This window comes from Hylobates moloch, unplaced genomic scaffold, assembly GCF_009828535.3.
Source record: "Hylobates moloch isolate HMO894 unplaced genomic scaffold, HMol_V3 SCAFFOLD_2, whole genome shotgun sequence".
NCBI classification, from domain to species: Eukaryota; Metazoa; Chordata; class Mammalia; order Primates; family Hylobatidae; genus Hylobates; species Hylobates moloch.
In genome coordinates, this window is record NW_026652277.1 from 128130404 (window position 1) to 128155719 (window position 25316).

Consider the following 25316-nt stretch of genomic DNA (forward strand, 5'->3'; position numbering starts at 1 on the left):
ATTGCACATAACCGTGCATGTATACATGTAGGTATTTCTCAGTTCTCAGCATTCATTCATCCATTAACTCTTCTGTCATTTTCATATTGTTCATGTTTCATACTGACCTATCCTACTCTCTTGCCCTTTGACAGTGATACAGTATTTGGTAGTCTCAGTAAATCCTACCTGACAGAGATAATGCTCTGGTTCTAGGACATTCCTTGCATGATTCTATATTTATAGAACATTTTTCTGTCTGAATGCACTATAAGTTATAGTAGCTGACAAGTTAGGAGAAGCCACATAAAAGCTTCTTTTGAATCTCTGGGAAGCTGCCACCAGGGCAGAACAAGGCAGGCAGAGTCGAATGGACTCCTCTGGAACCAAAAGTATTTCAACCTCAACCCTAAATGGAAGGAAAAATCCACAGTCTTTATTACAAAGTGGCCTTTTTCAGGGACATGAAGAATTGCTGAAGGAAGCAGGCCTTTTTGGAAGTCAATCCATTCTGTTCGGGTTTGCTGCTGTGGAACTCTCTGGACTCAGGATTCTTTGGTGAATGGGAGCAAGAATCTCCAAGGTTAGAAGCAAAGCTGCCAAAGTGGCTACTGACCTCTGCCCAGGCCCCTCTCCCCATTTCAGATTGGAAATAACGAGAGTACAGGTGACAAACTGTACAACATAGCAGATCTAAGCCGATGAAATCTTGAATATATTTCTTAATTGTATGAGAAATGACTAATATTCCTTTCATTAAAGAAAAACAACCTTTCATCCATAAGTAAAAACTTACAATGAAAAAAGCAGTTACAGAATCCAAAAGACACAAACAATTTCAAGCTTTAAATTTTACTTGTTTTGTACTCGTAGGGAATCATTGTATTTTTTTTTTTTTTATGAAAAAAATGTTTAAGACTAGGGTTTCACTATATTGCCCAGGCTAGACTTGAACTCCTGGACTCAAGTGATCCTCCTGCCTCAGCTTCCCAAGTAGCTGGGCCTACACTGCACCTATTGTACTGGTAGGGGGTCTTTGCATTAAAAGAGACTTTAATAATAATCAAGACTAGCTGCTTCATATTATAATTGAAGAAAATGAAGTTCAGAGAGGTGAAATGACATGGCAAAGTCACCCAGGTAGGAGGTGACAGTGATGGATTCTGGCCCAGGCCTCTAGGCTGCTGGTCCCATACTTGCTCCACTACCCCATGCCGCCTCCATCCCAGGTCTGAGTTTTATCTTCCCCAAAGCTAGTTGATAATATAGACATGGCATGCCCAGTAGTACTTCAGAAAGGATTCCCAGGTAAAAACCAAAATGGCTGTCTTGCACTGATAAACTCAGTGCAACAGGTAAGAAATCCATGAAATTCTTTCTCCAGAAGATACAGAACACACCAAAAAGTTCACTAGTGGTTCTGAAAATGTCATGGAGGATGAATCCTTAGTGAGTTGAAAAGGAGGATTAGAATGTGTCAGGGGAAAGGATTTGGGCCTTTCTGATGAGTGGCAGTGGTATATGTAAGTAGAGGCAGGGGCCAGCCCGAGCCCCTGAATGACAGCAACAAGCTGAGACCTTGCCTCTCATCCCTACCAACCCACACTGGCCATGTAGCATAGCAAGAAATAAAAGTTCTTCATTTTAATCCACTGAAATTTGAAATCAAACATCCACGTGAATGTTTGTTACTGCATCACAACGTAGCCTATCCTGATTCATGCAAGCACCTACTAAAAGGCACTCTATAAAAGATGGTTATCGGCTGGGCACGGTGGCTCACGCCTGTAATCCCAGCACTTTGGGAGGCCGAGGTGGGCAGATCACGAAGTCAGGAGATCGACACCATCCTGGCTAACACGGTGAAACCCCATCTCTACTAAAAATACAAAAAATTAGCCAGGCATGATGGCAGGCGCCTGTAGTCTCAGCTACTTGGGAGGCTGAGGCAGGAGAATGGGTGAACCCAGGAGGCGGGGCTTGCAGTGAGCTGAGATCTCTCCACTGCACCCCAGCCTGGGTGACAGAGCAAGACTCTGCCTCAAAAAAAAAAAAAAAAAGATGGTTATCATTTGCTGGCAAGGTTGCAGAGAAAAGGGAATACTTACACACTGTCGGTGGGAGTGAAAATTAGTTCAACTGTTAGGGAAGGCAGTGTGGTGATGCCTCAAAGAGCTAAAAGTAGAACTAATATTCAACCCAGCAATCACATTATTGGGTATGTAACCAGAGGAATATAAATCATTCTACATAAAGACACATGCACGTGATCACCACATCACTATTCACAATAGCAAAGACATGGAATCAACCTAAATACCCATTAGTGACAGACTGGATAAAGAAAATGTGGTACGTATACACCATGAAATATTATGCAGCCATAAAACAGAAAAGGTCATATCTTTTGCAGGAACATAGATGGAGCTGGAGGCCATTATCCTTAGCAAACTAATGCAGGAACAGAAAACCAAATACTGCATGTTCTCACTTAGAAGTGGGAGCTAAATGATGAGAACTCATAGGCACAAAGGAGGGAAGAGCAGACACTGAAGTCTACTTGAGGGTAGAGGGTTGGAGAAGGGAGAAGAATGGAAAAATAACTATTGGGTACTAGGCTCAATACTTGGGTGATGAAATAATCTGTACAACAAACCCTCGTGATATGAGTTTTTCACATGTACCCTAGAACCTAAAATAAAAGTTAGAAAAAAAAGAGTGCACAGAATAATAAAAAAGAGGTGGTTATCATTATGAATGTACCCCTACAGCACTTTCCCAATGTCACACCATCAGAGATTGAATGGTAGGCTAGAACAGACCATCGGTCTTATGCAGATTCTCTGATAGGGAAAGAAAAGTATAACCAAAGACAAGTCAATGTCAAGATCAGATTCAGGGAAGTTAGGAAGTGCCCAGATAGACCACAAGGAAATTCCAGTTACAAAACAAATCCTGGTGCATCATGACCCTAACACACTTTTCCTCCTGCCCAGAATTCTCCCGCTTATTCACTAGTCAGTTCAGATTCCACTTATTCTTCAGACTCTAGTTTTAGTTCCACATATTCCCTCAAATTTCCTAATCCTTCAAGCCTCTACTATGTGCAAAATAGACCATGCAAAGCAGGTGCTTCAGCAATTATTACTTTTACTTCCCATTTTATACTTAATCAAACATTTGGTATAATCTGTTTCAAGTGCGTCAATCTTGTTTCTCTAACCAGACTACAAGCCCTGTGAAGATGCCATGTGTTTTACTGCTTTTACAGTCCCCCACAGAAATGATTCCAAGGGACATTTTTACATTGATTTAAATGCCAGGGAGGAGAGAACATGATATAATCCTCAGGGCTGAGGACAATTTGTTTTAATGACTTTGGAAGAAAGTAGGGAAATTCACTAACTGGACTTCATAGTAATACCTTAATCTAGCTAAATATACATACTCTTTCTTTGGGTGGAAATAAATTATTATAAACCCTACACGTCGGCTGGGTGTGGTGGCTCACACCTGTAACCCCAGCACTTTGGGAGGCCGAAGTAGGCGGATCACCTGAGGTCAGGAGTTTGAGACCAACCTGGCCAACATGGGCAAAACTCTATCTCTACTAAAAATGCAAAAATTAGCTGGGCGTGATGGTGCATGCCTGTAATACCAGCTACTCAGGAAGCTGAGGCAGGAGAATCGCTTGAGTCTGGGAGGTGGAGGTTGCAGTGAGCCGAGATCACACCACTGCTCTCCAGCCTGGGCAACAGAGCAAGATTCTGTCTCAAAAAACAAAGCCAAAGCAAAACAACAATAACAAAAACTCCTACATGTCTTTGATTCAGCTTTGTTCAAATTAAAATTAAAACCAGAGATGACAAGTAGTTACCAGGAACCCTGAGAAAAACTACAAGGAAGCATTTTTGAGAATTTAAAACACTTCACTAAAAATTAGCATTTGTTTTAATAGATTAAAAAGTTAAGTATTCACATACCAGTTACCATAAACTTTAAGCTAAATCTGTATAAGTTCTCTACTTAAAATCATTAAGGTTAGGTTTTGTCCAAATTGTTTAACAGCACTGAGCTAATTAGTTTATAATATTGAAGGTTAGCTTTCATAATTCCAAAGACTGTTGGTATGTAACCTTGCAACTATCAATATTTGTTACTGCAAATTTTATTGGTTAAATGCAGAAAAAGTAGTTGGCAAAGGTGAAGATGAAAACAGTGTTTGTCATGGGAGGCTGATCCCACAGAGATGACCTCCCAGAGATAACCTCCTGGTCATAACTGTTCTGGTCTACTTCTAAGCATTCATCCTGGATAGTGATGTTGTGCAGATTCTCTTAAAGTTAAATAAGTGCATTCCTCCTTATAGGAATTTATTTTACAAGTAAAATAAAGTAGCTTCAGTGTACCTTAAAACATGGTGCCACAACTTTTATTTTCTTCAACACATATTGCAATAGAAGCACTCTTAATCTGTCTCTACAAAACCAACTCAGAACTTTCCCTATCTGTGTACTCCTGCTGCTAACAGCTTGGTTCATTCTCCCCCTAGGAGTCATTTGGCTTGCTCCCAGACCAGTTTCTATCAGTTGTACAAGTTATTGAAATGACATAATTTAATTGAACATTAGGTAAACCAATGAAATGTGTGCATAGAAAGAAAATGAGTTCTCTTTCCTATGAAAAAACAAGTCAATAAAGGCTAGGTGCCATTTCTAAATACTGTGCATTAGGTATGGGTGAGGTAACTGCAAAAAAGAATAACAAAATCACTAAAATCTGGAGGTGTTCTGCACTTAGACTATTTTACAAATGTCAAATTCTTGCTCCACTTTGAAGAAACCAAAACTGGGAAGGGTGGGTGATATAGTATAGATGGCTTTGTGCAAGAAAGATCAGAACTCCAGCCAGGGGCAATACACACAACAAAAGATTGGCAAACAAATGTACATGTATATGTTTTCGGTTAAAATAGATGGTCTATGTATATGTTTTTGTGGTTCACTGCTTCAATCATATTTTATTGTATATAACTGACCAATTACTACACATTGGTGACTTTGGGTATGGGGCTTCTATTCAACTTGTCAATTAAACGATTGTAGACATGACACAAGTGTATAGATAGAGACAGCGCCATGTTATTAATTAACTTACAAGTTGCCAGAGGAATGTTGGTGCCTAGCTGGAGGAATATGAACATAAACCAGGATGTGGACAAGGTTGAAGAGATGACCCATAACTTCCTTTATATTTATTTTCTCAAGAAGCTATGAATTTTCCCACCTTTAAAGACTGTTTTAGCATTCAACATTTTAACAGCATAGAACAAGCACTTATTCACAAATGAAACAACACAAAAATCAATAGGAGGGAGGAACCACTGGCCACTATCCTGAAAAGAAAACACAGCTCTTCTTCAAGGTCTAACTTAAGGAGTCCAAGGTGCTCACACATCTGGCACAACGAGGATGGAGCTAGGCCAGGCCTGAGGTGCTGAGGGGCAGGGGCATGGGGGTGGAGAGGAGGGATCCTGACTCTAGGGGCTGTTGTCCAGGACAGTAGGTCCACCTCCTGAGGGTTCAGCCCAGCCAGCAGTGAAGTGATTCCGGGAGAGAGAAGCCCATCACACTGGGGCAGCTCTCAGTTAAAGATGAACACCAGTTACTGAACTCTCTACCCCAAGTTTAGAAATCAACCATCACAACCATCCCTGGCCACGTCTTAACCTGGCACTCATGCCTCCCTGCCAGAGTGGTCCATCACAGGACCCCTGGGCTAGGGGAGACCTAGGTATCTGTAATCTGAAAACTCCTATGGCCAATTCTGACCCACTCTTCATGAGCGACCTTCATGAGAATCATGAATCTGCTGAAATCAACTGCAAATTAATGTGCATGTGTGCAAATGTTCAGTATTCTGGAACACTTGTCCACAGCTTCCATCAAATTGTTTTCATCAAAATTTTGTAACTCAAAAGCATGGAGAACCACTGTTCTGAACTCAGTTCAAGTCTTCACTATCCTGGTTATCTCCACAGTACGGAGGAAATCTGAGATGAGGCTGAACACAGCATTCCCTCGTACACAGCCTTCCTGCTGTACGTTCTCTCTCTATTTTTTTTTCCAGACTCCAATCTGTTCCTCTTTCTTCACTTCTATTTTTACATTGAAAAGTTTGGGTTTCAAAATAACTATAACCTAAGAATTCCTCAAAAAAAAGACACAGAAAAGTAAATTTCCAATTTCCCTTACCCTACTTCTCACACTCCTATATGGTTTTATTATTTAAAAATTTTTTTTTTTTCAAAAAAATGTAGGGCACTTTATGTCTGTTTTTCCTATTAAGTTAATGGCTTGAACAAATATACACGTATTTATTTTAATTGTCAGCATCATGGCTTACCTATGTTTTTAAAATAACAAATTATACATATAGATAGCACTCTTTTCTCCTGTGTCTTGTCTCAACACATGACCATAACAAGAAAGGATGCAATGTTGTATGTGTTCAACAGGCTCCAATCTGCGCTGGTAGTTTGGTTTTATAAATAAGAACATTCCCTGTCCAGGAATAAGGCCCAGGCATTTGGATTTTCCAAAACAACTCTCTGTAACCAGGGTATCCAAATAAATTCAAGCATTTCAATTTCAAAGCTGATGTAGCTATCTGCTCCTGATTGAGGTTCCTCTAAGTGCACATTAGTTAAATAAGCCATTTTCTGCTATTTCTGAGCAAAATGAATATTCACTATTCAAAAGGACATGCCCTATCATAATTATATAACCAGTTCAAATTTGTTTTTAAGAAATGTAAGACATACTTGAAATTCTAACCTGACAAAATTGCTGAAATTAAGCTTTAAGATATATTCGTTCATTTGCAAAATGCCTAAGAAGCCTTAATATCAAACCTAAAATGTATAGTAATCAACATATTTTTCTGAGATTCAGATTTCAGCATAGAGGCAGTCTCAGTATAGAGTAGGAAGAACATGAAATCTGACCTCGTGTGACCTGGATTATAATCGCAATTTATCTCAATCCAGTAATTTAACCAGATTCCTTCTTGGTAGAATGGAAATAACGTCCATCTCACTCATAAGGCTATGATGAGAATCACTTGGGATAACAACAGAGCAAGCCTTTGTAAGCTGGGAAGAGCTGTCTAAAAGCAAGGTACTGTAACTGCTGTTCCCTTTTTAACGCAAAAGCCCTCCAAAATGCATAGGATGCTTCTTGCACATAAGTCACCAGAATGAGGTGACAACAGTCATCTGGGTGAGAATGAAGGTGAGAAAGAAGGGCCAAGGTAGCTGAAATCCTTAGCAGAACAAGCGCTCCCTTGTATAAGAGGTGCAATGGGCTGACAGCTTCCTGGCCACATCTGTTGACAACCCCCTGGGTGGTCAGTGTCAGTGCTTTGTGCAAAAAGCTAATGCACTAGGAGGTCAGCAAGCTCACAGTGATGGCAGCTTGAAGCTCTCTCTGCTCTGGCAAACAGCAAGCTCCTATGTTTCTAATGCAGGGCTGTGTGTATCTGATTCTGCAATGCGTCTGCCATGCCTGGGGAGCTGTTGGGAGAGGGAGCACCATGAAGTTCACCAGCAGCCAGAAGAAGATTCCTGAGAGGCCAAGCCAGGTGCTACCTAGAGAGGCCAGCACGTGGGCTCCACATTTCTGCTGAACATGCCTGTGCCCACAAGTGAATACCATCAGGCTGAGGTCCCAGGGTATGCTCACAGTTCATTTCTCTTTATCTGAACAGAGAAAATCATGTACTTTCACAGCTGTCATGCATTCCATGGGCTTCTGAGCATTTTTGAAAAATGGAGATATGATTCACATGCCACAAAATTTACTATTTTAAATTTACCATTTCACTGTGGCTTTTAGTATATATGCAGCTTGTGCAACTGACACCATTATCTAATTCCAGAATACTTTCATCACCCCAAAAAGAAACTCCGTTCCTAGTAGCAGTTGCTTCCCATTTCCCTCTACCCCCAGCCTCTGGCAACCACTAATCTACTTTCTGTCTCTCTAGATTTGCCTATTCTGGACATTTCGTTAAAAAATGAGTAATGCAATATGTGGCCTTTTGCGATTGCTTTTACTTTGCACTAGGTTTCAAGGTTCATCCATGTTGTAGCATGTATCAGTGCTTCATTCTTTTTATAGCTGAGTAAGTTTCCCCTGTATGGGGAAACTTGTGTACCCATTCGTCAGCTGATAGACATTTGGATGGTTTCCAACTTTTGGCTACTATGGATAATGACCCTATGAATAATCATGGACAAGTTTTGTGTAAACATGTTTTCAGTTATCTTAGGTATATACCTGGAATGAAATTGCTGGGTCATTTCTGGGCACTTTTGAACCCTAAAGTTTATGTCATCACCCTCTGTGTACTCATTTCCATGACAGACGGAAATAAATATAGTTCACCAGGAACCCCAAAAGCCAAAGGAGAAAATGAAGACAGGTAGAAAGGAAAAAAGGGGTTCTGCATGAAGCAATATATTGCTGCTCTCAAAGTACCACTAATAATATACTTCCCTTGTACCATAACACAGCAGTAGCCATCCTAGCCATGGCTAGGATGAGGGGACCAGCACTGGGCCTAAGTTGGCACAATCCTCTTAATAATAAGAACAATGAACGTATAATGAGTGCTTCTTATGCACAAGGTACTGTGCTGAGCACATTTTATGGATTGTCTAATAGTAGAGAGGAAAGGAGAAACAGGATTATTGAAAACAAACACTCACTGCAGCCAATTCTGCCTTCTGCCAGAGTGGCATAATTCATGTCTAGGACAGGCCTGGAAGGAAAGGGGAAAACAGAGGAAGCTAAATTGCCTGAGGAAGAAAATGACATTTATTTTCTAGAGTCAGGTAGGGAGTAGGGGTGTTGAAGGCTTGAAAATGGAAAAGGGATTGATGTGTAGATAAGAGAAGGCAGGAACAATGGAGCAGGGGCCTAAGAAGAAAATACAGGCTGTAAGAAATCCCAGTGGCCAAGAAAATTTTAATCGGTTTTAGTTGATTTCTGTTTTGAACCACGTTGATATCTTCCTTCTTTTCCCTGAGCCCTTCAGTAAGGCCTGTGTTGGTGTCACTCTGGAAGATTAGAGAAGCGGGCAGTGCAGAGCAAAGAGGAGACAGCAGTGGCCAGAGGTGAAACACTGAGCTGGCAGCAGAAATTCACAGAAAGATGACCAGGAAAGGTAAGCCCCATTATTATCAGAATACTGGAGGGAAGAAAAGGTACTGAACTTATAGGACATGGTTCAAGCCATTTTAAGTATTAGGGGAAAGGGTGACCCCAGAAGCTGGAAGAGATGAGATCACCTGACTTTCATACTGTAATCTGCCCAACAATGCAACGGTTATGTTATAAAGGTGGGTAACAGGGAGTAGGAGGCAAATTCAAGATTTACCACTTTAATGTTCACTGCATGACAATGGACTCATGACCTTCGAGACTTTGCGGTGCCATTCCCATAAATGGTCAGAAAGTCCTAAAACATTCTCAGTGCCCTATGGAAGTCAAAGACTGTTCTCATGCTGCAGATGAAAAAAACTCTAGCAGGAGAGTCTCCTGGACATGACTGGGTCCACCGAAGTTTTTTCTCACCCACCCTCCTGCAACAGTCACAGCTAAGGGGCCCTGAGGCCACTTCTGTAGCAGGGGTTGACAAAAATTTTCTGAAGAAAGCCACACAGTAAATACTTTAAACTTTGTGAGCCAAGAAGCAAAATCAAGAATATTATTAATAAATAGGTACTTATATAAAAAGATAAATTTCTACAACTTTTATTGATGAAATTTAAAAAATAGTAATTGTGCACAATTTTTAGTAATACAGATCTGTTAATGAGAGGAATGAAATTTATTGATAGCATTTTTTTCCATTGGGGTATATACCTGGAATGTATATACCCCAAGTTAGTGTTTCCCAAGCAATGGGGAAAGGACTCTCTATTCAATAAATGTTGTGGCATAACTGGCTAGCCATATACAGAAGACTGAAACTAGGCCCCTTCCTCCCTTCCTTGTACCATACACAAAAATCAACCAAAGATGGATTAAAGCCTTAAATGTAAATCCTATAACTATAAAAACCCTGGAAGACAGCCTAGGCAATACTATCCTGGACACAGGAACGAGCAAACACTTCATGACAAAGACGCCAAAAGCAAACGCAACAAAAGCAAAAATTGACAAATGGGATCTAGTAAACTTAAGAGCTTCTGCATAGCAAAAGAAACTATCAACAGAGTTAGCAAACAACCTGTAGAGGATGGGAGAAAATGCCTGCAAACTGTGCATCTGACATAGGTCTAATATCCAGCATCTATAAGGAATTTACATTTATAAGAAAAAAACAGCCCCATTAAAAAGTGGGCAAAGGTCATGAACAGACACTTCTCTAAAGAAGATTTACATGCAGCCAGCAAGCATATTTTTAAAAAAAAGCTCAGTATTACGGATCAGTGGAGAAATGGAAATCAAAACCACAATGAGATACCATCTCACACCAGTAAGAAGGCTATTATTAAAAAGTCAAAAAGTAACAGATGCTGGCAAGGTTATGGAGAAAAGGGAACATTTATACACGGTTGGTGGGAGTGTAAATTAGTTCAACCATTGTGAAAAGCAGTGTGGCGATTCCTCAAAGAGCTAAAAGCAGAACTACCATTCGACCCAGCAAAACCATTATTGAGTATGTACCCAGAGGAACATAAATCATTCTACCATAAAGACACATGCATGTGAGTGTTCATTGCAGCCCTATTCATAATAGCAAAGACATGGAATCAACCTAAATGCCCATCAGTGATAGACTGGATAAAGTAAATGTGGTACATATACACCATGGACTATTGGGCAGCCATAAAAAAGAATGAGATCATGTCTTTTGCAGGAACATGGATGGAGCTGGAGGCCATTACCCTTAGCAAACTAATACAGGAACAGAAAACCAAATACCGTATATTCTCACTTGTAAATGGGAGCTAATGATGAAAACTCATAGACACAAAGAAGAGAACAATAGACACCAACTGGGACCTACTTGAGGGTGGAGGGTGGGAGGAGGCAGAGGAGCAGAAAAAATAACTATTCGGTACCAGGCTTAGTACCTGGGTGTCGAAATAATCTGTACAACAAGCCCCCATGACACAAGTTTACCTATATAACAAACCTGCACATGTACCCCTGAACCTGAAACAAAAGTTATAAACAAAACAAAAAACAAAGTTAGTTTTTCCTAACATCAAACTGATTACAAATGTTCATCTGTAGAAACCATTCTTAGCTTATGGGCCATACATAAGCTACATGTGGTTCTCAACTTCTGTTCTGCAGCCACTGTTACCTGAAGCAAAGTGAATGCTGGGTTATCTGTGTAAAGAGTCTGTAATGCAATGCCCTGGTTCAGAAATTAGACACCTCAAATGGACTTTGAAGTAGTGCTTGAAAGATCCAGCTGTTCCTCAAACCCATCATTCTAGTACCCCAGTGATAGAAACAACCATTCTTTCAGCCAGTATTTCCTGAGAACCTACTATGTGCCAGAACTATCATAGTCACTGGGGATATCATGGTGAGTAAGACAGATGAGCTCCCTGCCTTCATGGGGGATGAGACTGCAAACAAAAGTTAAAGCAAGAAAAAATTGTCAGAGAGCGGTAATGCTATGGAGAAAATAAGAGACTATATTGGAGGAGTAGGGATAGGGAACTACTTTGGGTGATGCAGTGTAATAAGCAGTTCCTTTGTCCCTATATTATTCTCTTTTTTTTTTTTTTTTTTTTTTTGAGATGGAGTCTCACTCTGTCACCCAGCAGGCTGGAATGCAATGGCATGATTTTGGCTCACTGCAAACTCCGCCTCCTGAGTTCAAGTGATTCTCCTGCCTCAGCCTCCCAAGTAACTGGGATTACAGGCATGTGCCATCACGCCCAGCTAATTTTTGTATATTTAGTAAAGACAGAGTTTCACTATGTTGGTCAGGCTGGTCTCGAACTCCTGACCTCAAGTGATCCACCCACCTCAGCCTCCCAAAGTGCTGGGATTACAGGCATGAGTCAGCACACATGGCCATCAATCCTCTTTTTCAATCAGACATTTGTATTTTTTCCAGTATGATGGAGGTGAAATAGAAATCTCACTGTGCTTTGATTTTCTTCCCCTTATTAATCATCGTTATATGTAAATATATACATTTTTTGACCTTTCAGGTTTCCTCTTCTACTAATCCCTGACTGATTTCTTGTTTATTTTTCTGTTCAGTTTTTTCACTTTGATGGCGTTCTTTTAAAATTTTGGATATTGATCCTTTATTGGTGCTATACAATGCAGATATCCTTGCCCAGACTATTACTTGTCTTTTAACTTTGTAGTGCCTCTTGTTTACAAGATTTTAATTTTTATCTGGTAAAGAATCTACTGTATATGAGAATTGGTTGTTAGCTCCCTTCTCAGCAGGCAAATATAGAAAAAAGCATGGATTTTCAGTTTAAACCTTCACTTTATCCCTTATAGCTGTGTCTTGCCCAAATTTATTAAAGTGTTGAGCCCTGACTTCCCTGTCTGCAAAATGAGAGCAATTCCTACCTCATGGTTTTGTTTTGAGAATTAAATGAAAAAATATATGCAACTCTCCTAGTACAGTAGGCCCCTCCTACCCCACTCTTAAATTATAATCTGCTTGAAGGAATTATATTCTGCATAAAACCATGTGCAACACTGATACTTAGACTTTATTGTGTTGACTGAGTTTATCTTTAAAATGCATATAAAGTACCAAGTATAATAATATGCACTTAATTGACTAAAATGTGAAGACAAGACAGGAAAAACAATTTAGCAATTAGCTTTTTAACCCACAATTGCTCCAACTGGCCTCCCTTGAACTAAAGAGGTAACAGAGTGGTAGTAAGTGACCCAGTTAATAGGAAATTTGTAAACATTCTTTTGAGGGAAAATGATATTTCAAAAGCCTGGAATCCCATTTATACTGTCAATCCTACTATGGACCAAAATCATTGAACAGCATGTTGTAAAAGATATTTGTCATTAGTTTTGAAAGGAAAAAAAATCACAAACTAATGTGAACAATAAGCCTTAACAATTTCATAATAAATGAGTTACATGGGGAATACATTTATAATACAAACACTAACAAAAATGTACTAGTTATGGCTAGCTTTTATTTCAGATTAAAAAGAAAAATTCCAACTCCTCTGATCCCTGAGCATATTATATATGCATTACATTTCAGGAATAATAAAATAAATATTTAAAATTGCAATGAATATTGGGCTTTACCCACCACAAGCACACACATCTATACATTTTTGGTACTCACAGGCCAGTGCCCCAGCTGGAAGCACAAGGCTGAACACAGACCATATTCATTGACTGAACTCTTTCCATGTGAACACCTGCAAGGTGCTTTCACCTACCTGCTCTCGTTTCATCTTCACGACAACCCTGTGAGTTAAGTATTAGTAACTTTTTTTCAAAGGAAGAAACTCAAGTTCAGAGAGGATATGCTACTTGTCCATATCCACTAAGCAAGGGGGCAGAATTTAAACTGCTGACTGCAAGTATGAAAATATGAGCCCATCTTATAGATGAAGCTGCACCATACTGAAGTATTTTCATGAAATTTGTAAAACCATGTAGACAGGACTCCTAGGTCCCATGTATTACTTTCACTGACTTCTCCCATATGCTACTCCCGAAACTGCTGAACGAAGAGGCCTACTTCTATGGCCTAATTACTCTGAGCTCAATGAGCATGTATTTTGCTAATCAGGATTTTTAAGTGATTGTGCTCTAGTCAAAGTACATGAAAAATAAGCTAAAATGACTTGCTGTAGCATTGTGCACAATAGCAAATGCTATAAAACACGAATATTGCCTCTGATTTGGGGCCGGATTCTGAAAACATGTTTGGAAGTCATTCAACCAGCTCCAACTAAAAATAAGTAAGTGATGGCCATGAAGATGGATTGACTTGGAGTTTGATTCATCTCATCATAGGCCTTTGGCTCATTTACACTCATGGCTTTATTTATTCAAATAATTTGCTTTATTCCACCCCCCTAGAGAAAAAGACCAGCAGACCATCATCCCACCCCTGCTCTGTGCAAAGAATGTAACGTAAACAATGTCAACAAGAATCATTGCATTCAACAAACTCCAGGATGCACCACGGCACTGTTTGTAAGATGTAAATGGAGTCTTGTTTTATTTCACTGTTCTGCTAAATTCAGGTCTCTGCTTCATTTTAGATCTTGGTCCCCCGAAAAGAGGCTCCCGTGCTGTATTCAATACTGTCAAATGTGCAGATTCAGTGAGGCATCCAAAACAGCGAATGTGAAACATGACCTAGACGATGTCCATTTAGACACGGATGATTGAAGGGTTACTATACTGTGGTGACCGTTGGCATTGCTTGCCACCCATCTCCAACTCTCTGACTATGGCACACAGCAGGATGGTCCCTCTAGAATTGGGTGGGACTGAGCAACTGGCTCTGACCATTGGATTGTGAGCAGAGGTAATGTGTGTTAACTTTCAGGCTAGAGCTTTTAATAATGCCATGCAAAGATCCTCCAGAGCATTTACCCTTCTGCCAAGGTGACCAGCAGTGTTCCAGATGGCAGCTGCACTGCTAGCCTGGGGTCTAGAGAGATGCAGTGACTGCATAGAGCAGCGCCCCACACCCGCAACAGATATCTGGTGCAAGCAAGAAATAAACCTCTGCTAGCATGAGTTTGGAGCGTTGTTTGTGACCACAGCATAAACGGGCCCCTCCCACCCAATGCCTCAGGCACATGGTACCATGAAAAAGGGCTTGGTGTTGATTAAATTGAGTTGATTTAGTAATAAGTTAGCAGATTGGTATAATTTAGTATCTGAAGTAAAATAGTTCACTTGGCCCCAATCACCATGTTCCAAAATCTGTATTAAATAGACCTAAGCAAAATTGAAAAGGAAAAGTTACAGTTGTAACCTTCCAAACTGCCAGCTCTAATTTATTGGTCTGCCAAGGTTCTTAGTTGTAAACAATAGAAACTACTCTGGCTAGTTAAGCAGAAAAGGATTGATTAAAGATTTATTAGCTTACAGAATCTCAAGGGCAGGAACACCACCTCCAGACATGCCAGTGTAGATGACATAGCTTCACTGCTGGGCATGGACACCACCCTGAGCTCTGGATGCCTCTGACAGAACCTCGGCCACTGAGCTACTCTGTGGCCCTCTTGCCCCCTGCTTTGCATCTGTAGGGTACAATCCAAACTCTCATGCAGGTGTGTCTAAATGGTGAAGCCTAGGTCACATGAATGCACTTTGGGTGCAAAGACAAGTGGCAATTATTTTTTGTTTTGTTTCTTAGAAAGACAGAGAATTCCTCACACACAGGAAAGATATTCAAAGGTGTGACCAAAAAGAATAGTAAATACTCACTATATCTGTGGTAGTGCTGAGAGGTGACAGCATGCTGGCAGTCCTCACAGCCCTCACTTGCTCTCGGCCCCTCCTCTGCCCGGGCTCCCACTTTGGCGGCACTTGAGGAGCCCTTCAGCCCTTTCTGGGCTGGCCAAGGCGGGAGCCGGCTCCCTCAGCTTGCAGGGAGACGTGGAGGGAGAGGCGCGAGCGGGAACCGGGGCTGCGCGCGGTGCTTGCGGGCCAGCTGGAGTTCTGGGTGTGCGTGGGCTTGGCGGGCCCCTCACTCAGAGCAGCCGGCAGGCCCTGCCGGCCCCGCGTAATGAGGGGCTTAGCACCCAGGCCAGCGGCTGCGGAGGGTGTACTGGGTCCCCCAGCAGTGCCAGCCCACCGGCGCTGCGCTCGATTTCTCACCGGGCCTTAGCTGCCTTCCCACAGGGCAGGGCTTGGGACCTGCAGCCCGCCATCCCTGAGCCTCCCACCTCCTCCATGGGCTCCTGTGCGGCCGGAGCCTCCCCGACGAGTGCCACCCCCTGCTCCACGGCGCCCAGTCCCATTGACCACCCAAGGGCTGAGGAGTGCAAGCGCACGGCGCTGGACTGGCAGGCAGCTCCACCCGCAGCCCCGGTGCGGGATCCACTGGGTGAAGCCAGCTGGGCTCCTGAGTCTGGTGGAGATGTGGAGAACCTTTATGTCTAGCTCAGGGATTGTAAATACACCAATCAGCACCCTGTGTCTAGCTCAGGGTCTGTGAATGCACCAGTCGACACTCTGTATCTAGCTGCTCTGGTGGGGCCTTGGAGAACCTTTATGTCTAGCTCAAGGATTGTAAATACACCAATCGGCACTCTGTGTCTAGCTCAAGGTCTGTGAACACACCAATCAGCACCCTGTGTCTAGCTTGAGGTTTGTGGATGCACCAAGCGACACTCTGTATCTAGCTGCTCTGGTGGGGCCTTGGAGAACCTTTGTGTCCATACTCTGTATCTAACTGATCTGATGGGGACTTGGAGAACTTTTATGTCTAGCTCAGGGATGGTAAACACACCAATCAGTGCCCTGTCAAAACAGACCACTCAGCTCTACCAATCAGCAGGACGTGGGTGGGGCCAGATAAGAGAATAAAAGCAGGCTGCCCTAGCCAGCAAGGGCAACCCACTCGGGTCCCCTTCCACACTCTGGAAGCTTTGTTCTTCCGCTCTTTGCAATAAATCTTGCTACTGCTGTTTGGGTCCACACTGCTTTTATGAGCTGTAACACTCACCTCGAAGGTCTGCAGCTTCACTCCTGAAGCCAGCGAGACCACAAGCTCACCAGGAGGAAAGAACAACTCCAGATGTGCCGCCTCAAGAGCTGTAACACTCACTGCGAAGGTCTGCAGCTTCACTCCTGAGCCAGCGAGACCACGAACCCACCAGAAGGAAGAAACTCCGAACACATCCGAACATCAGAAGGAATAAACTCCGGACACGCCGCCTTTAGAACTGTAACACTCACCGCGAGGGTCCGTGGCTTCATTCTTGAAGTCAGTGAGACCAAGTACCCACCAATTCCGGACACAGTGCCTAATATGGATAACTAAGGTCTTCAGTGCTCATTTTAGTCATAATCAACTTCCAGAGCCTTCCTGGTCCCTGCAGCTCTTCTTTTTCTCTCCAGGAGGGTTTCAACCAATCCCTGTTTGTACTAGTTTCAGTTGGGTCTGCCACTTGCAACCCAGAGAGTCCTAACTGATACAGAAATAATCATGCATTAAAGAATCCCAGGCTAGCCAGTTGCAAGGGGGGCTGTGAATATTCAGATGCCCTGAAGAAATTTTCAGATTTTTTTTCCTGCGAGGTAACTATGCATGACAGAAAAAAAAAAATCAAAGAATATGAGACTTAGTCTAAGTTTGGTTTGAGAACCCTAATTGGGATCATGGGCTAAATACTGATACTTACGTTCTCTACTAAAAGTCCTCGAAATGGGGGCCGGGTGCAGTGGCTCACATCTGTAATCCCAAAACTTTGGGAGGCCAAGGTGGGAGGATGACTTGAGCCCAGGAGTTCAAGGCCAGCCTAGGCAACATAGTGAGACCCTGTCTCAATAAAATAAAATAAAATAAAAATTTAGGCCAGGCGCAGTGGCTCACGCCTGTAATCCCAGCACTTTGAGACGCTGAGGTGGGCAGATCACGAGGTCAGGAGTTTGAGACCAGCCTGGCCAACAGAGTGAAACCCCATCTCTACTAAAAATACAAAAAATTAGCTGGGCGTGGTGGCAGGCGCCTGTAATCCCAGCTGCTTGGGAGGCTGAGGCAGGAGAATCACTTGAACCCAGGAGGCAGAGGTTGCAGTGAGCTGAGATTGCACCACTGCACTCCAGCCTGGGTGACAGTGCTGTAGTACCAGTTACTTGGGAGGCCTGAGTTGGGAGGTTGAGGCTGCAGTGAGCCATGATCGCACCACTCACTCCAGCCTGGGCAACAGAGTAAGACCCTGTCTCTAAAAAAATAAACAAATAAGTAAAAAATTAATAAATGTCTTCACAAATAACTTTTTACTTTAAAAAATATTACATATACATAGATCTTGTAGGCATATATTCGCTAAATTAAAAATGTCAGTAGTATATCCAAGGTGCCAACTTATTGCCAATGCTACTTGGAGATAAGGCTATCTCTAAGACTACATGTAGATAGAGAAATAGTTAATGTTTAAAGAAAGATAGAGCTAGCTAGATAGGTATAGACATATGTATATTCACACACACACACATTGATGTTAGGGTCTAGGATTAGTAAAACCAAAACTATCCTATACTCTGTTTCTAGGTGCTCAAGTCCAAGGGTTGGTTGAAATAACAGAATAAAATATGAGAAAAACAAAAACCTAAGGGCAAAACTGCATAAAAATTATACTGAATACTTAAGGCATGCCAAGGACTTGACTTCTTAGGGTAACTTAAAGTTTCTCTTTTCTCTAAGAATGGCTTCCAGGATAGGACAGGCGCCCTTGGCCTTTGTTTAGGTCAAGTGGCCTGACCCAGCTGATCCAGGGTGAATATCAAAGAGACCAAGTCCTGGAGTCCAGTGAGGTGACCTGTATTATAATAACACTTGAGGGAGAAGATCAAAGAATTCAGAAAGCTGGGATTTCCATTGCAGCCCTATTCCTTCTCTCTTCCACATGGCAGTCATTAACTGTTCCTCCAATTCAGTGAGAAATCCCATGTTTTCCCAATAAATTTAATTCTAAAAAAATTGTTAATTATTACAGGCACATATAGTTGTTTATTCTTTAATTCTTTTTTTCATCCTTTTTTGTTTAAGTTAGGCTACAGCCCAGTTCCTGTTTATAACCAAAAGAATGTTAGATTAACTAAGTCTATTCCCCTACGATCTTACCCTCCCCAATATCCAGCTCCAGCCTTAGGTAACTCATCTTCCTTAACGGGAGCAATTTAAAAGGACCTTTGGCTTTTCTGAACCTAGTAATCATGTGGCATGCTGTCACTGAGCTTAGCAACCTTAGCCTTGATTGTCACTTTTTAGGAAAATAATTGCTAATTTTAACAACCTCTGGCTTATAGTTGTAACTTCAAATGCCTTCAGAGATCAGACAGGTGAGGTAAATGGAGAGAATGGTGAGCTGGACCTCACTAGACTCACTATATGCCCCATATAAAGATATTTATATTCAAATACTTAAAACACTGTGTGGTTCAAATAAAATTTGTGGGCCAAATTTACCTCTTGAACTGTCAACTGGCAACCCAGCTTGCTATTGGTTTATATTACATATGGGTCTAGATTATAAGGCTCTTAAAATTCAATTTTCATTCATTTATTTGAAGAGGATAAAAATGTTTCCTGCACAGCAAATTTTCCTATCTTTTTTTTTTTTTTTTTATCAGAACAGAAGACATTAATGGAGCTAATGTGAGGTATCTAGAGGACCCAAGTGGTGTTTTTAAAAGAAGCTTATCAATGCCGGTAGATTCCTGCCTCAGTGTGTGTCCCATGGTAAGTGAAACAGGCTCATGTTACTTTCTATGAACCACAGAACAAAGCATGCCAAACTCCTTAGAAACACAAGGACTCCAAAAGTATTACAGCACAGATGGAAAAACTCAAATGCCTACCCTTGACAGTCTTTGGTTTAACTACTTGACCTGATTCTCTTCACAGACTAAAAAGGAAATCCAATTCTATTTGAGAAAACTGACAAGCCATTCTTTTCCTTGGAGAAAACGGACTGGGACAAATTACACACAAAAAGCTAAAATCTCCACCACCAGTGGTTGAAAAACAATCGAGCCTCCATTAGCAGTTCCTTTGCCCACAAATGCTCTCTGAGGAACTACGGGGTTTGGAAAAAGTGCAGGCCTCTATTCTTCATCCACGACACATCAAAGTTGTAATAAAAACCTGCTTTTCTTTGTGCAACTAAGCAACTGCTCTTTCACACCCACATATTGCTGGAGCTTATTCAATTACCCTCAATGACTTTGTTTAAAATGAAAATGCTTTGCCTCCTAAGGACAGTGTGAGAGGACTGATTAATGTTGCTCCCTGAAGAACAGAAGTGTAGGTACACAGGCAAAAACCTGAGGAGCTAGAAACGACTGCTGGGCCATGTTTCAAGAGCAATTCAAACCTACCTTCAAGTATTTTGTAAAGAATAAGGACTCTTAAGGCAGTTGGATATATCAGGGGGCATCCCATACCATTTTTCCTCTTTCTTCTTGATGACAATCACAGAATTAGAAAACTAAGAGGATGACAAGAAGTGAGAAAGAAAAACCAAATTTTGCCATATGGTTTTTCAGGAGAAGAGGAAGCAGTTCTTTTTTTTTTTTCCCCCTGACACATGGTTCCAAAGGATCTGTAACTAACGAACCAAGCCAGCACATTGCTGGGTTCTGGAGCTCTGTGACTCAGAAGTCACTTTTCTATCCAACATATTAAATGTCAAGTAAAATATATCCGATAAGAGAGATGAAATTTTTTCGGGAAGCTTGGCCACTGAGTGAGTGTCTCTCCTTTGCAAATGGGCCCTGTATGTTGCATCTGTCTTTTAGGTGGATTGCCAACCTGTAAGAGATAAAACATCCACCCAAGAGCTGCATTAAAAAGCATAAATCACGGAGACCATATCTAGTCCTCTATAAATCCCTTCAAAAAGAACTTTACCTGTAATCATAGTAAAGGTCTGTTTCATTTAAGAAAGAAAAAAAACCCAAACAGAAACACATGCAGATAGAAAACAGAGAGAAGATAAAAGAATCACAGTGGTATTTTTATGCATGCATAGTATGCAAAATTTGGAGATGAAGAGTCCTGACAGAATGCTTAAAGAATCTGTAATACACAAGAATATATAGGTTCCAGGGTGGGCATAATGAAAAAGGGCAGTATTTATCCATCATCTGTCATTGGCTCTATTTCGCAAAGCTTGAAGATTAGAACCCCTGATGTCAAAAGATCTGAAAATATTTAGAGCTAGTTCTTGCATGGCTCCGTGAAGAAGGGGATGAGGAAAGAAAGAATTATATGAGGACTACACTTCACTACTCTTTTTATAGCAGATTGTTTTCTTTAAGAGGAGCATAAGATGTGATTAAAGTGGCAGAATTTTGGTGCCTCTAACACCTGGAATGGAAGCAGAGTAACAAGAAATACTTGGCAACCCAATTATTTCATGCAGGTTTTCATCTACCCAGAAAGCTCTCCTCAAAACAGAACGGAACTTTCTCTCCTTTATCAATCTGGGAGGTGCCTGGGGCAAAGTAACCAAGAACCTAAGAATATTGTTGATCAGTATTCTCAACAAACAAAATCTAAATACACTGTGATCCAAGGAGTTTAACAAATAGCTTCCTAATTTTATTTCAATTACTTAATGGTACAGTCAGCTTATGTTACACTGCTGTCTTGATGTGAGGCTGAAAAGAAACAAGACTTGTCCCTAGAGAGATATGGGGTTATTGAGCTTTGTTCCCAGAAGTGGGAGGATGGATTAGATAACTGATGTTTCTATAGTTTTAAGGAATATTTTAATTCAACTGTGAAATAATGGGAGAATAAAACAAATTCAAGATTATCATTATCTAGGGATTTGGGGAGGTTAGATGTATATCCCGAAAATAATAGCTATCGAGAAGGAAATCTAAGAAAATTTTTACCTTAGGAGGCTAAAAACTTAATATTTTAGAAATAGCAAAAGGCCCATTTATTTTTTAAAAATTTTTAACCAAAGACATTTACGGTTACTGAATAGGCTGAAATAGTAAGAGTCTTATACTTTCACATACTGGGGTCTCAGGAGTAAACATTTACTAGGGGTCACTATGGGAAATGCAATCCTTCCCATCAAGAACAACTGTGGAGACAAAACATTCCATCCGAAATGGATTATCAGGCCTCAACTTGTACAAAGCAATGCACAAATCAGACTCTTTCTGTTGTCATTCCAAGTGCGGGAGGCGTCAGCATGAAGCAGGGTTGCTATGGGAAGGTTTCTGGGCTATGAACCTTGACCTGAGGAATGTCCAAGGATGAAAAGGGCAGGAGTCATAAGAAAGGGGGATGGGGCCTTGCAGGTAGAGGAGTCAACATAAGCCACCTTTGTAGGTTACAGTGAATGACGTTTGGAGACTGGCTGAGGCTAAAAAGCTGGGGCAGACTGTAGAAAGCAAAGCTACCATTATTGAGAGCTAAACATGCCATGTACAAAGCTAAACATTTCCTTTACTTTTTTCCCTAATTTAATTGTAATAAAACTGAGCCCCAGGCCACAGGCCCGGATTGCTTCTCTTTGTTAGCCACACTCACTTCCTAGATGACCACATACAATCTCTCAGTTTTAGTGCCACTTGTACTTGGATGACTCTCAAAATCACCACCCTCAGCCTGAACATTTCCTCCAAGCTCTGGACTCACACGTCCGGCTGCCTCTTTGACATTTTCACATGCATGCCTGAAGGATATCTTAAACTGAATTCCTGCTTTCCTTCTATCCCCCAAACAAAACAAACAAGAGAGAAATAACTGCTCCTCCTCATCCACCTTCCAAACACATCGAGAAAACAACCACTTCTCACCACCTCCACACCTACCACAGCAAGCCACCCCCATCTCCAGCCTGAATCACTGTAGCAGCCTCCTAGCTCCTAGCAGGGATGGGTGTGAACCTCCCCTCCAGCGCCCCACTGAGTCTATGCATTCCAAACCTGTCCTTTGTAGGACAGGCTCCAGCCATCAGTACTGTTGTTTGAGATACAGACAAAGAGTTAAGAGTAATTATTTGACAGGTGACAGCAGAAACAACAGATGCTGAGTGAATCTAAAAGGAAAACTGCAGGGAGGGGTTGAGGGTGTCAAGGATGGGACATTTGAGGACATCCAGAGGTGAATAAAACAAGCCCCCCTCTTAAGAAATATCACGTTGTTGGCCAGACGCAGTGGCTCACGCCTGTAATTCCAGCACTTTGGGGGATCGAGGCGGGTGGGTCACTTGAGGTCAGGAGTTCGATACCAGCCTGGCCAACATGGTGAAACCCCATCTCGATTAAAAATACAAAAATTAGCCCGGCGTGGTGGTGCACGCCTGTAATCCCAGCTACTCGATAGGCTGAGCCAGAAGAATTGCTTGAACCAGGGAGGCGGAGGTTGCAGTGAGCCAAGATCAAGCCACTGTACTCCATCCAGCCTGGGCGACACAGAAAGACTCCGGCTCAAAAAAAAAAAAAAGAAAAGAAAAGAAAAAGAAAAGAAAGAAACATCATATTGTAGGTCAAATATGTCCCCTGCCTTGAGCAGCCTTTCTTGACTCCCCAGGCAGAGCCGAAGGCCTCAATCACAGGATTGGAAATCACCGGATGCCTGTGCTAAGAGCCTCCCCCCACAAGAATCTGAACTCGTTTTGTGCCTCCAGCACCAGATGCCTACCTGGTAAGCCCTTGGCAAAACTGTGCTGAATGTTTAACATGGTATCACGGACAGTGAGTTAGGAACTTGGAGAGGAAGTGGCTGCTTTCTTCTGGAAGAGCTAATTAAGACTTTACACAGGAGGTGAGGTCTGCGAGATAGAAAAAGGTATTTCAGTTTATCCAGGAAGTTAGCACGATGGCCCGGCAAGGAACAGCAGCGGTGTGGAAAGACAGAGGGCGAGGCCCTAAGGAAGCGAGGAAGGGAAGCCTGGCAGCAGTGCTGGGTTGTGGTGCTGAAAAGTAGGCCACCACTGGGCAGCCGAAGACAGCAGCGAGGAAAAGGAAGAGTTGTTCCCTCCCCTCCAGGACCGGTGGTGGGAAGCGGGGTGGAGGTTGGGGTGGATGTCTAAAAGAAACGGAAAGTAGTTGCTTTGGAGAACGTGGCTGAGGCTGGAAGCAGGAGTTGATGGGTAAAAGGATGAGGAGAGCTCATACCTGTAGTTCTTTTCATTTCCATGTACGACGCAAATTACCGAGCTCCAGAAAGGAGATGAGCCCAAAACCTTAACAATCAGAGGCTAAAACTGGACTAATCAATGAGGTGTGAGCCAAGAAGTTAATGAGGTAGTTATAAGACAAACCCAGGTTATTACTTGGGTCCTCGAAGATCCAATTAATTTCTCATTAAGTGGGGCTGGGTGCTCGGCTTCTCACCGGGCGCCAGCCTCCCAGCCCCCAGCCAACGCCTGGAATGGGTCTCCAGGGAAATTCGACCAGCTGGTGGATCTTCAGCGAGATGAAGGCAGTGGCGTGGACAGGCCATTCACGGCGATACCCACCCAGCTCTGTCCAGGCCTTGAGCGGAAGGCTGGGAGCAGCACAGCACATCAATGGCAGCCGCAACGCCTTCCTTTCCCTTTCCCTTTCCCTGCCTATCACGCAAACCCTCCCCTACTAAAGTGTACCCTTCGTGAGAACAGGGCTCCGTCCTTCTTCGCGGGATGCGCGGAGCCTAGAAGGGCGCCCGGCCACGGCGACGCCCAACAAGTACTGGCTGAATAGTGAATGAACTCCGCTTGGACGCACTTCAGTCTATCTGGGCACTGAAGGATGCCACCAGTGGAGCCGCCTAAGAGAGCACAGGGGGAAAAGAAGAAGCGGAAGCCTCCGGAGGTCCCAGTGGGGCGGCCTGCGGGACCCGCGCGCCGGGCTCCGTAGCGCGGTCGGGAGGGGGATTCTGGTCCCAGGCCCAAGACCGACCGCTTTGCAACTGACCTTCCGGCGGAGGCGCCCGCGCGGGGCACAGCAGCCAGGCTCCGGCGTCCCGCTCCCGCCGCCCCCCGGCGGCGCCCGGCGACCGCTGCGCACGTAGGTCACCTGCCTCCTGCTGGCGCCGCGCGACGGGCCCGGCGCGGGCGGCAGGTGCGGCCCAGGTGGCCGCCAGGCCGGGCCCGGCGGGGCGCTGCGGGCGGGGGACCCAGGCCCGGCGCGCCGCAGCTCTGCGCAAAGCCGCAGGCCGAGCAACAGCGCGGCCCCGAGTAGACACCGGCGCAGGGCGCCGCAGCCCCTCCCGGGCGGCCTCTCCCGGGCCATGGCGCTACGCTCGGGGTCCCGCGGGCCGCGCCTGGCCGGCAGCAGGGATGTAGCCCCGCAGGCCGGAGCAGCCAACTGTGAGAACTCCCCAGCGGGCCAGGGCGCGGGCTCGGACCCGCCTCCCTCCCTCCGGACCGAGGAAGCCCCGGCGTAACCTTATCCTGCCCTGCCGAGCGCGCCCCGCCGCTGGAAGGGTAGTGGGCCGAGCGCGGTCACAGGGGGCCCTCTCCGCCCCTCCGGAGGGGCCAGGGCCCGGCTGTGCAGGGTCCCTCAAGAGGTGCCCTCCGCCCCGGCCTCCAAAGCCTGATGGAGCTGAAAGATATAGGGCCAGAAAAAGCGCATTCCTAACGGGATCCCGGGCCA

General features: G+C 43.3%; 1 protein-coding gene across 5 annotated transcripts in view; it reads right to left on the reverse strand.

Annotated features, from left to right (window-relative positions):
• METTL24 (methyltransferase like 24) overlaps nucleotides 1–24953 on the reverse strand; it is a 117836-nt gene extending 92883 nt beyond the window's left edge. The window contains exons 1-2 of one of the 5 annotated variants that reach the window (XM_058435474.1): nucleotides 23380–23425; nucleotides 17390–17526 (exon numbers count right to left, since the gene is read on the reverse strand). Coding sequence is in view for 1 of the 5 variants with exons in the window: in XM_032156539.2 (XP_032012430.1) it covers nucleotides 24636–24953 (318 nt within the window). In the remaining 4 variants the exon portion in view is untranslated. Of the gene's footprint in view, nucleotides 1–15467; nucleotides 15489–17389; nucleotides 17527–20090; nucleotides 20158–23379; nucleotides 23448–24635 lie in introns of those variants that run through there. The other 4 variants (XM_032156539.2, XM_058435475.1, XM_058435477.1 and 1 more) reach the window with 4 other exon arrangements.
• Between the last annotated feature and the right edge of the window lie 363 nt (nucleotides 24954–25316).